A 12,671-nucleotide genomic window follows, 5' to 3' on the forward strand; every position below is an offset into this window, starting at 1 on the left:
ACTTGAACTTTGCATTGTGCAGAAGGGCAGATGTTGCTCACACACTGCCATCAAGGTAAACCTCCTGAATCTCAGCCTGGGAAGAATCGCCCTGACTGTACTTAACCTATTATATGACACTGACTAGCTTTTTAGTCGTGAACTATGTTTGCTTGAATAGTAGGGCTTTTTATGTTTTTGTAAAAACATTGTAACTGAGTGGCAATATTGCTGGCTTGTGTATTATATTTTGTTATGGTATCACATGTACATTGTCAGTGTTAGTTTGAACTACTTTTTCTAAGGAGCTTTAAATTAGATCGCTCACTAGGGTAGCTTTTCTGTAGTTCCTCGCTTCCAGTGTGAAGAGACTACTTTTTAACACCACAGACATGATGATGATGATAGAGGAGTGTCAGGTGTGCTTCTGAGCACAGCCCAGATTACATGTATCTTCTATGAAAGACATTTGGAAGGTGGGATAAAGAGCTAAAGAACTTCTACAGGCGGGTCGAGCATAGTGACGTCCTAAATGAGAATTCACTTGCTAAGATGTGGTCGGGAAGCTTCGATCAATACAAACATTGATTTCCTGATCATTTGATGGACACAAAAAGAACAGATCCTACAGATCTCCCTGTCTGATGCCGATAATCTTGGAACAGATTGTCACTTTTCTTCAATTTGCTGTTGAAAATAAAAGTAAAGGTCAATAGATTCTCAAACATTGATATTCTCAAACTCTAAAATATTGATGTTCAATTATTCTTCAGTTCAAAAATGAACTGAAGAATAATTGAACTACTGACTCATGATTACTGTCTAGTAAGAGTATTTGTAAGAGTTGACAGTCATGTATAACGCTCTATGTGACCAGATATCTCTAAAATCGCGAATTATTTCTTTAGTTTTGGATACATTTAACTCCATCATTGCAGCACTTTACAAAAGCAAAAGGAGCACGCCTACAGTCCTGTTATGGACAATGAAGGAGAGGCAGTGTCCTTTGCTTCTGCAGCTGTTTGTGCACATGATAAAATCAGTCAACAGCAGTAGGCAACCGCAGGATTTTGAATGGAAACAAAGCTTTTAGCAGACTGTGCAATTCAAAGAAAAAGAGAAAGCACAAGAGAGAGGGTGGGAAAGACTAAAATCTAAACTAAGCAAAAAAAGATCCACTGATTTATAGTTTTCAGTTCGGGGTCATCAAGATCATTGATTTTATGTTCCCTCTATAACCACAGAGCTAATACTTTAGAGGTCAGGGTCCTGGAGTTGAATTACTAACAGCTCAATCTTGTAATATCCTGGTGTTTTCAAACTGCATTCCTCTGGAAATGACACCAAACTCTTCATTCATTTCACAAGATGCAGGATTAGATCAGAATTCAAGGTCTTGCATCATAGTTAACACGTATTAACGATGGACTTTTAACCCCCTGATCCAGTCTCTCTACTTACTGCACCACAACTTCTGCTTCATAAAAATATCAGGAGGTTTCATGGGGTCAACACAGCTGAGGCAGCAATATCCTGTGATGAGCAGTCTTTAGCTCTTTGCCGCTGTTGCATAAACGCTGATGGAGCCCCGGAGCTCTCTTCCTCTTCCCGATTATAGACCCAGCCACTGCCTCTTCACTCCACTCTGCTTATTTCTTTTCTCTGTAGTTCTTTGGTGCCACCTCCTCCATCTTGTTGTCCCATGCCTTATCTCTCTAAATCCTTCATCCACAATGCCCTCACTTCTCCCTCTCTCCCTTGTGTTAATCCATCTCTTCCCTCTTTACAGAAGCTGCTGCTCATCCTATGGCCCCTCTTTACTCTTCATCATCATGTTTAAAGCTGGCTGGCAGCATTCAGCATAGCCTCAGTACAGGGAATTATCTTCCATCTATGCCTCCTCATCCAGTAATGGATGGAAAACTGAATTTAATGGAGTTTTATATAGAAATGATGCCTTATAGACAGTAGATTTAACTTCATTAATGGAGCTGCTATTGTCAGATCGCTGTGAATGGATTATGTGGAGCTTTTAGCAGATTTTAAAGTCGCAGCAGGGGTGACGTCTAATCATTTCAGTCATGCTTTAGCGAGGGCTCTGTAATGCTTTGCTACCTTGTTTTTACAGTACAGACTTAACATATATAATCAACTGAGTCTTCAGGGGGACACCAGCTAGCTTATATATACCTGAGCTATGATTGCAGTGCTGGCAAGGTGTCTTGGTACCTCAATTATACTGTCATAAGATATTGTATTCCTGTATTTGAGCTGCAGAATGTGCAAATAACCATGTTTTGCTTAAAGCTGTTCTATCTTTTCTTTATATTTATAACAACATTGGATCAAATGACTACAGCTGTATAATAGGGGTCAGTCGTAGTCATGACGGATAATTATCACCCACCTCAGTTCCCTTCAGCTTTACAGAGTGTTTTAGCATCTTTCAGCTCATTGTTTTGGTTTTATGGCCCACGACTTTACTGTTGAGGTCCACTCTCACCACTGTTACCAAACCTCAAAGTGAGTGACTAACTGGTGAACATAGTAAAGCATTGAGCATCTAAAGAGACAGATATTTCTCACAGGAGTTGGTGGAAACCTAAAACAGAGCTAATTTTAGAGTGAATATTGGACTTACCGTCATCAGACAGACTCTATATGAACCCCAAATTAATGCTAATGTTGCTATGTAGCTGGATGTATATATAGGCAAATGTGAGCTAACATTTTTATCAACTTTATAAGATGTGACCAAAAGATTCAGTTAATGCAGGTTTAATGTTGTAGCATAACATTGGGACAGCAATAAATAGCAACAACAATAAGTGAGTCTTATATGTGTTTCTGTCTGCCCCCTGCAGGTGAGCCAAGGAAATGTCCCAGGTGTGGAAAGTGCCTCTCTGGCCATGGACACAGAGGAGGGAGTGGAGGTGGTGTGGAACGAGGTGCTCTTTTCTGACAAGAAGGTCTTCAAAGCACAGGAGGTATTGTGGCTTTTATTCCCTACAGACAAGACAGGCAGTGTTTGCTGTTATTTAACTAAATTGTGGTTTTACAGTGACTAGAATTTGGTACTTTGGGTTTTAAAGCTCAGTGATGTGTGTTGATGGGCAGCACAGTACTTGTAGAGGAACAGGGTCCTCCAGTGACATAATATGGGTTATATATTATTAAAATAATATCCTCATCTATTTAAATGCAATCACAAACCTTTTTCCAAATTTTCAAAATAACCTGTAACCCCTAGCCAGACTTGAAATAGCCCATTCATTTCTCCATTACCATTATTAACACACAAAATTGCATTAAAGACACTCCAATACGACACCCAAGGAAGAGAAAAGAGTAATTCATCAAATCAGCATATTCATGTAGTTGGCTATATCAATCTACTGGTTTGTTCACATACTGCGATCTACAACTGGCCTGGAAAGTAGATTGTGGACACTTTAGATTAGATCACGGTTGCCTACTACACCACTAGTTTACATTTCATAGTCACATTTTTCTGTATTTTACTCATTGTTCATAGTCTCTTTGTTTGAGGGTTTGCCTGCTGTGATTTCTGTGATGCCTTTCTTGCAAGTTCATTGAGTATTTTAACCAGATACACTGTAACAAAAGATCAAAATAATCCATTTCTATTTGTTTAGAAAATTTCATCTTTTTCCAACAGAAATCTCACCAGGATATTGAGTTGGAGGTTTAAGAGTCTAAGCTAAAGTGGCTTATTTTGTAAGACTAAACCCCAAAGGAAATCAGCCTGGGAGACGAAAAACAATTTAGGAGACTGGGGAAACCAGCAATATTGACTAAATTAAATTATCTAAATTGTTGCCGATTAATTTAACAACCACTTACAGTAATCAACAAATACTTTTAGCTTTATTGGTCCAAGGGATTGAAGAACCTCATGATGTGAACCACCTCTGCTGTATGTTTTGTTTTAGGAGAAGATCAAGGAGATGTTTGAGAACCTGATGCAGGTCGAACACCCCAACATTGTCAAGTTCCACAAGTACTGGCTGGACATGAAGGAGAGTCAGGCGCGGGTGAGATTTTTTATATCCTTTCTGGTCTATTTTTTCTCCTTTTCTTCTCATTTTTTCACGACTGTGAATTAATGGTTGTCCCTCCTCCACCTGCGACCCACAGGTTATATTCATCACAGAATACATGTCGTCGGGCAGCCTCAAGCAATTTCTTAAGAAAACTAAGAAAAACCACAAGACCATGAATGTGAAGGTCAGTGTTGGTCACATACTGTATTGGTGTGTTTATTCAGTCTGTCTTATGGTGGTTGCACAGGGTAGTGCAGTTCAATCACTATTCAGATCCATATTTCCCACAGGATTAGAGATTATGTAACAGGACACCCTGGTGGCTCAGGCTCAGTCTGCTCAGACATATATCTCATCCTCTTTCTTTTCCTTCAATAATGCAAAGTCATAAATTACAAATTAAGTGTTGTAACCACACTGTGGTTGGTGGAGAGAGAAATATTGTATTATAGTGTCTTACAGCTCAGTGTAAATTTCCATATGCCCTCATATGGAGCAAATTTGTGTTTTTAGAGGATTCATGTTGCTCTGTTACACTATATTTTAGGCCTGGAAGAGATGGTGCACCCAGATTCTCTCTGCCCTCAGGTACTGACTGATTTCTTCCCCAGGATTTTAACATGAGAGATTAATTTATCAAAGCCATCACATTAACTAGATGTTTTATTGTCTGCTGCCAGTTATCTGCACTCTTGTGACCCACCAATAATCCATGGCAACCTGACGTGCGACACCATCTTCATTCAGCACAACGGCCTCATCAAGATTGGCTCAGGTCTGATCCCAGCAGGGCTTTTTATGTTACTACAACCAGCATTGGCCACACATATTGTGGATTGTGGAGACTGTGGATTTCTGGATTCACTAAAATGAATCTCTGCAGAATCTTAAAGCAGAATAAATATCTCAATTATGCTTAATTTTCTTTCCACAGTGTGGCATCGGCTATTTGTCAATGGTAAGACATAGATAATTTTGTAGTAGATAATGTTTTCATTGGTGTCATATCTGTCCATCCGTTTTTTTCCCAACTAATCTATCCATGCTATCTGTGTCTTTTCTAACCAGTGTTTCCAGACGCCAGTGTCCATGGGAAAGGGAGGCAAAATCGCGATGAGCAGAGGAATCTTCACTTTTTTGCTCCAGAATATGGTGGTACGTGAGGTGGAGCGTAGTTTGTGCGTAGCTCTCTGCGGCTTGATTTTTATTAAATCCCTCTTCAGTCATTCTTAACTGAATGATTCACCCCAAAGTAAAAGATTTGGTCATTACCTCCTTCGCCTAATGTAACTTTAAGCTGCACAGATGTGTGTAAAATCACCAAACAGACATGTTATTTTATATTCATGTTATCCTTTCCCCACACCATCAATGTTGACAGGATATTTCCGTGCCTCTGTGACCTAACAACTGTAATTGTGAGATAGAGATTAAGTGGTAAATGTCAGATTATTGGAGCCAAAGTGAGACTGACTGTCCACAAAACATTCGTATTATGCCACACAAATTATTTGGAGACATTTAATGGGATGTTGTGCTGCTTTCAGAGCTGTAAAAAGATAAGCTGGTTAATTGTGTTTGTAATATGTTTCAATCTGAACTACACAAGCCAACTAAGATTAAATAACTATACTTTCATTTTGGGGTAATCTTTTCCCTAAAGTTATCTATGTGTCTCTCCTCCCTCATCTTTGCTCCTCCTTTTCTGTTTCTAGCTGGCGAAGATGATCATGCCATAGACATTTTCTCCTTTGGCATCTGTGCTCTAGAGGTGAGAAAAACAGATCTCTAAGATTCCCCTCTGTGTGTGTTTGTGTCTATGTGTGATTATTTTAACAGATTATTTGTACCCATAGATGGCAGTACTGGAGATCCAGGCCAATGGAGATACTGCTGTGTCCAAGGAAGCCATCGTCAATGCAGGTCAATCTCTGGAAGACCCTCTCATGAGAGTGAGTCTCAGAAATACTTCATGTCCTAAATATACAGTCGTGCAACCAAGGAAACATGGAGATGAAGACAAACTGTACTCTATTAACACTCGCCTACATATACTACCTTACTTCTGCGGGTTTATATCATACTACATGAGATTTTGTACAGTAACAAATGCCAGGAGTCAAATCCAGAAGTCAGAGCGATGCTCACTAAGCTGGGTCATACTGTACAGTCTTGTAGTTACGTGTTAAACTCACGTTGCTTTCTTGTTGCTTCCTACAGGAGTTCACCCAGTCCTGTTTGCGCCACGATGCCAAGCTCCGTCCTACGGCTCATGACCTTCTGTTCCACCGAGTCTTGTTTGAGGTCCACTCCCTCAAACTGCTCGCCGCCCACTGCCTCATCAACAACCAGTGTGAGTTTCTCACCTTCACATGCCAAGATTACCACACTGACATCTCCTCTTTCGATCCCCATCGCAATATTTACTCGTTCGTACGTGCAGCAGATCAATTTTATCACTTCCATGTGTATGCCCAGCAAGGTTTTAGAACTGAACCAAAATATGTCTCTGTTTCTTGCAAAATTCTTAATTCAAACTTAATAAAAACCAATAATACAACATATTTCATCCTGATGAGGAGCCAGAGTCATTTCTCATGGGTTATACAATATATTGAAAACAAAAAAAAAGAACATTTGCTGTATCAACTCCGTTAACTAACATCCAAACTTTGTCTTGCATCTACAGACTTGCTTCCAGAAAACTGTGTGGAGGAGAAAACCAAGTCTTTCGACCCCAACGCCGTCATGGCAGAGATTAAACATGAAGACAGACAGGGAGTTCAGCTCAAGTAAAGTCACACACAAGCACCTCATGTCTTTGCTGAATATCCTATAAGATGTCAAACACAACACTCACTGTCCTCGTCTCTGTGTTTCCCCATGTTCTCTAGATATTCCCATGTCTCCCCTTTGGAACTTGACAAGTTTCTGGAGGATGTCAAGTGAGTGGAACTTTACGACTCATTTTGTATCTGTGATTACTCTTTGGCTGCAGCATAAAGTTCAACATCCCTTTCCTCTCTCCAGGAATGGAATTTACCCCTTAATGAATTTCGCCTCGTCTCGGCCTCACCCTGTCCCCCGAGCCCTCTCCTTGTCTCAGGAGCAGGTTGAGACGGTCAAGACGCCGACTCCCGAACCCCAGGAGACAGAAACCAGGAAGGTTAGAGTTTCAGACGTTGGCTACACAATCTGGCTGCATGTCTACGTGGTTTAGCAGTATTTAGCATAATTTAATGCCCCTACGTTTTTGTTATTGTTGTTGCTTATGTAAAATCTTTAATAGGACATGTGTGTGTTTGTGTACATGTTATTATTATCATTATTATCACTCAAAACATATTAAAGATATTTTTGTTATTTGCTTAATACTCTCTGCCTGTTTTTTTGTCTGTTGGTGTTGTAGGTTGTTCAGATGCACTGTAATCTGGAGTCAAATGATGAAGGGACCAAAACTCATGTGAGTCACATAGTATTACAGGTACTTTGTCCATTTTAGTATAAACTCTTCTGTTGGGCCGATTAGTCTTTTTGCCAGTAACAGTGGAATACAACATTTATTTTCAGACAGTTCAGTGTTATTGTGGTTAAACATGAATCCAGCTTGATTTAAATTAAACTTTTTGATCTCTCCCTAGCTCTCTTTGTTTCTGAAGATGGATGACAAACTTCATAGGCAGCTTAGCTGTGACATCCTTCCAAGTAAGTATTGATAAAGCCTGTATTGGTCTATATTTTCCTTACTGTCTACAAATTCAATAAAAAGACCGAAACCACCAAAAGCAGACACTAGTAGTAGTTTTTAGCAAACATTAGTGTGTTTGTTGGGGACTATTTTTAGCGGCTAATTGTTGTTGTGCTTGTGAGTTATTTACGGCAGCAGGACGGTGTGTGTTCAATTGACTCAAAATTAAACCACAGTGCCCACTTTTATGGGAAATAAGGCACATGTCACCCAATGCAAAGCTGTGCTTTATTGGTGTGTTTTTAATAGTTTCTGGACAAAAATAGAGCTCTATGGCAAAGAGGAATAAGCTACAGTATATCAAGTTTGGACACACTTGTTAGCTGGATGAATTAATTGTTGGCTCTGGTCTTTTTATGGCATTTGTTGACAAATTATATTTTTGTGTTTTTTGTAACTGAAATATTTCATGTGAAAACTTTCAGCTGACACCTCCAAAGACCTTGCCAGTGAACTTGTTCACTACGCCTTCATAAATGAGGTAAAATATCTTTATTTGTGTTCTTGATCAACAGCAATGCTTAAATGTCCTTAATATGATTTTTAGAAGTACTGGGATTTCATATCTAGTCTTACAAACGTCCTGTGTGTTGTGTAGGAGGACAGTGAGAAGGTAGCAGGGTTCCTGGAGGACGCCATCAGCCGACACCGGGTCAGAGCGCTCGCTTCAGGAAGCACACAGTGAGGATGGGTCACGACAGTGGCTGGCCCAGACAGAGGGGCCCCGGGTGTTGACCACATGGATCAAGAAAGGAAGAGGGCAGCAGGCAGGATCACACAGCCTGGAACTGAGAGAGCAATGGGAGCTGACCCAGCTGGGGATAAAACAAGGACAAATACAGAAGAAAGCTGGGCCTTGTCAGTAAATCACCCTGGAGAGAAGCAGGAAACGCCAGCGCTGAGAACGGAACCGAAGGCACCTCTGATTGGAGGGCCAGAGGCATCACGGCTGTGTTCAGCAATCCCACAAAGCAGTGGAAGATTGACAAACTCCCTGCCTAAAAGGGCTATCATGCCTTAAGATATCTTGACAGCTTAGGTTTTTCCATAATGCCACTATTCAGAATGGCTATGTTTTACTTACAAATGCAGCAGCTATGTTTTCAGAAGGACGATTTATTGCTCAAAAAGCCTCGTTTTCACTCCAGTGTCCACTTTGATTGGTGATTATTCACTTTGAATTGTAAAAAAAAATATTTACTAAAACTCTCTCCCTTGCAAGCCAGAACGTTCAGTTTATTACCGTTTTAGGAATTTAATATTCCGTCCAACATGCACTGTTAATACTCATTCAGTTGACTTATTTATTTCTGTTTAACTGTGAACAATAGAAGCTTTGCACAAGCCTGTTTTTTTTTCTCCTTTTTTTTGGCTTTACTTTTTATGACCTGCAAAGTTTAACACACCTCACTGCACTCTTGGGTTAAAGGCTACTTCTCCCCAGAGTTCATCACGCCATGCCTAAATGTAGTGACGAGCAATGAGATGATGCCTCCCTTTTAGCCTGTAGTCCTCTTAAGGGTTTTCCCTGTAAAGTGTTCTAAAAGCCAAATACTTGGAAAGTGCCTGATATGGCAATGTACAAAATCTGACAAAATTTCCTAAGGAAACGGCATCGTACCCAATTTAGCAATTTGGACTTATTTAGGCTGATTTTTACAGTTTTAAAACCAGATTAAATCATTCGGACCAGTTTCCCATCTCTTGTCGTGAGTCCACAGAGTCAGCATATGTGAATGTGAAGATGAATTTAACAGTAATGGCAGCTCCATTAAGAGCTGCAGCCACTTTATATTGGACATATGGTTCAGGCGGTAATGCTCTTTGCTGCAGTCAATATTAGTTTGAAAAGAGACGCAGCTTGTGTACAAAAATTGGAATACATAACTGGAAGTATGTGAAGTAAAATCATAGTCTTATATAAATGGGAGGAAGGGTGTTAGTGACTTAAGACTTGTTAATAAAAATTGCCATAATGTTGATGGATATTATTGCTTAGCTTATTTTTTGCGGTACTTCCCAAACCATGTGACGAGAACACTTTTTTTTGTAAATGTGTAGTGTTGTAAAGGAAAAATCTGCCCAAAAATATTGAAGAATGTATGGTTTTAGTAGTCAAAAATAGTGCTAACCTATGGAGGTTTCCATGAGCTGCAGGCGATTAAAGAAATCTCTGATAGAAGAGCGGAATACTTTGCTTTTAACACATTCATTTCCCAGTATCACATCCACTCTGGGTTTTATTTCAGACAATATCAGTGTGAACTTTGGAGCTGATTGCAGCCCACACAAACACAAAAATAGAAGACATGCCTTCAGCTCTGCCAGGTTTTCTTGCCCATTCTTGGCACACTAAAAGGCTGCCATTTGGGTGGATTTTTCCTTAACAAAACTGGACAGCAAAAAAAACAAAACAATAGTGAATTGTCTGATCGGTCTTCAGCAGTATACTCTTGTTTGTCAGACTAACTTAGCTCTGCTTCATTTGTTTCCCGGGGTCTGTAAGGTCGCGGTTTCGTAACAGTTACACTGCTGTACAGTCATTGCTTACAGTACTTACTTACTCTACTCTGTGTCAAGCCTTCTTATCAGTGTCTCTGAAGACAAGGAGCCCAGACATTCACCTACCAGAGGCTGTGGTGTACGTGTTTGTTTGTGGTTATTAAAAAGGGTTTACTTTCTTTGACAGAATTTCATTGCAAAGCAGTGCCATTATTGCTCATTTGATCGAATAAGCTGCATGTCTTAATAGCCTGCACCCATTCAAGACTTTGCATTTTGCCTTTGTCAGTCACAGTTCAGTTCCAGAGGGGACCTGACCAAGAAAATGAATGTTTTAGACTGTGCAAACATCGAAAACACAACATCCATATCAGTCTTACTTTATGTCAAATTACTTTTCTTCCCGTGAATCTGTTGAATGAAACTTGCCTTTGGATGTGTTCTACTTAAAACCTTTGTTAAATATTGTAGCTAATGCAATTAAATACATGACAATAAACAATATGTGACATGTTGGTTATGTCTGAAATTATTACAACTTATTTATTTATGTTATTACTACTCTGAGACATGTTCCAGTATGTTTTTGAATAAGAAATTAATTCAGTTAGCAAGAGAGTATTATCATTTTTATTTAATAGGCATCTTTAATTAATGTCCTTCAGGTTATAATGTAAAAGCTATATTCACTATTGCCAAATAAGCAAATTTAGTGAAGGGAACAGTGGATTGTGAGGTTTTTTTGTGCACATGCACATGGTAAATAAATTAGAGTAGGTATTAGAAAAGAGTATCCATCTACAAAGAATAGGAACTTATTATTAGGAGAAAACAAAATGTAGTTTTGGACCATTTGAGTCAAAGTTTATCAGCCTGAAGCCAATTTAAAATGCGTCTGACAACTTCTAATTAAAGTCACAGGCTACTAACAGGAACAGGAGACACAAAAAGTGTTTTATTTTATTCATTTACTTTTAAATGTATTGATTCAGTCTGTTACAAGCAATAAAGTAGTGTAGCTGTAATCTTGGTTGAGAAATTCTCCTATATATTGATAGACTGACCAAATATTGATTAAAGGGTGTTAGTGCTTTATTGTAAGACATCACTAGCAGCCAATTTCTACAATTACAACTACATTTATTGATTATTGTCCCAACTTTTGTTAACATATCAAAATGCGGGACACTTCCTCATCCTCTGCAGGTCATAATCTACAGTAGCTACCATAGCAACACAGTATTCGATCAATACAGCCCTAATCTGAAATCAATAACCAGATCACGCAATCTGATGGCTCATAACATTATTTATAACACTTTGAACCGTAAAAAAGTGAATGGATGAAACGTGTATTTAAGATATTTGAACGTTAAAGAAACGTTTTGTTAAAAAAAAAAAAAAATCCCTCCCTTAACTACCGCGAGGATTCAACTATCGCGATACCTTCCATTGAAAACGTGGAAATCTCGCGAGTGTTCGTGGTGCGGGCCTCTCCAAGAAGGTGTGCTTCATGGCGGTAACGGAGACTGCGGTAAATATATCTCTTCATAAAGACACTCGTTGTTCCTTTAAAGCTACAGTGCTCGTTGCGTAAGTAATGCGGGGTGTTTGGTAGAATGTAACTGCACTGAAATATCCTAGTAAATCGACGATATATCTCACTGGGGGGCGAATAAAAACAAGTGTACTTCCCGCGCCACAAGTAATGGATGCCTAACGCTAAGCTAACACCAGCTAGCCACAAAAGATAACCAGGCCTAGTTAATCTGTAGTGCTTTATTTTTTTGTCGTATTTACGAGCATTTAGGGTGAAATAAAGCTAAAAAAAAAAACGTAATTAACAGCAGCACGTTTTTTGCTATTTGTACCTAGTATGTGTGGTTGTAGCGTTGTTATCGTTTAAGTGAAAACTGAAGAAAGGCGGACTGGTTGTGTGCAACGTTAGACGACAATGTGCCTGTTTCTCTTATTGTTAACGTTAGTCTGAAGGCATTTCTTATTTCCCCTAGAATTTGTTGAATTGTTAAAGCTACCCCCCCCCCCATCAGTCCTCTTCCCCTTGGGGGGCTTTTCCTGCCTCAGTCTGGTGGACCCAGCGATTAGCGGGGTGCGTAGGTAAGGAGCTCGTCCGGTCCCACCTGGTTTAAATCCGGGTGTATGTCCTGTTACAATGCCTTCAATTTACTGATAAACCTTGGGTGTATTGTCCTGTAATATACTCTTCATATTTACTGTAAACCTGGAGTGTATGTCCTGTTAACAATGCCCTTCATATTTACTGAAAAAACCTGGGTGTAATGTACCTGTGTTACAGATGCCTTCTAATTTAGATGATAAACCTGGTGTATGTCCTGTAATATACCTTCATCATTTCT

General features: G+C 39.4%; 2 protein-coding genes across 5 annotated transcripts in view; both read left to right on the top strand.

The window, feature by feature from the left end:
* The window catches only part of nrbp2b (nuclear receptor binding protein 2b), a 35,193-nt gene extending 24,389 nt beyond the window's left edge, over positions 1-10,804 (top strand). Inside the window, exons 2-18 of one of the 2 annotated variants that reach the window (XM_035680856.1) lie at positions 2,844-2,966; positions 3,933-4,034; positions 4,138-4,227; positions 4,591-4,631; positions 4,724-4,818; positions 4,978-5,001; positions 5,112-5,198; positions 5,759-5,814; positions 5,900-5,995; positions 6,264-6,396; positions 6,733-6,835; positions 6,938-6,988; positions 7,074-7,209; positions 7,453-7,527; positions 7,685-7,748; positions 8,217-8,272; positions 8,390-10,804. In XM_035680856.1, coding sequence (XP_035536749.1) covers positions 2,844-2,966; positions 3,933-4,034; positions 4,138-4,227; positions 4,591-4,631; positions 4,724-4,818; positions 4,978-5,001; positions 5,112-5,198; positions 5,759-5,814; positions 5,900-5,995; positions 6,264-6,396; positions 6,733-6,835; positions 6,938-6,988; positions 7,074-7,209; positions 7,453-7,527; positions 7,685-7,748; positions 8,217-8,272; positions 8,390-8,476 — 1,419 coding nt within the window. In that variant the 3' untranslated portion in view covers positions 8,477-10,804. The remainder of the gene's footprint in view (positions 1-2,843; positions 2,967-3,932; positions 4,035-4,137; positions 4,228-4,590; positions 4,632-4,723; positions 4,819-4,977; positions 5,002-5,111; positions 5,199-5,758; positions 5,815-5,899; positions 5,996-6,263; positions 6,397-6,732; positions 6,836-6,937; positions 6,989-7,073; positions 7,210-7,452; positions 7,528-7,684; positions 7,749-8,216; positions 8,273-8,389) is intronic. The other variant, XM_035680938.1, reaches the window with a different exon arrangement.
* A 935-nt stretch (positions 10,805-11,739) lies between these two features.
* Positions 11,740-12,671, top strand: part of LOC118335756 (poly(U)-binding-splicing factor PUF60-like) — an 8,097-nt gene continuing 7,165 nt past the window's right edge. For 2 of the 3 annotated variants that reach the window (XM_035672301.1, XM_035672384.1), the window contains exon 1: positions 11,740-11,827. In XM_035672301.1, the coding sequence (XP_035528194.1) occupies positions 11,807-11,827 (21 nt within the window). In that variant the 5' untranslated portion in view covers positions 11,740-11,806. The remainder of the gene's footprint in view (positions 11,828-12,671) is intronic. The other variant, XM_035672222.1, reaches the window with a different exon arrangement.

The sequence above is a fragment of the Morone saxatilis genome, unplaced genomic scaffold (genome assembly GCF_004916995.1).
Source record: "Morone saxatilis isolate NCDOM2014 unplaced genomic scaffold, NCSU_SB_2.0 Contig0, whole genome shotgun sequence".
In the NCBI taxonomy this organism is placed as follows: Eukaryota; Metazoa; Chordata; class Actinopteri; family Moronidae; genus Morone; species Morone saxatilis.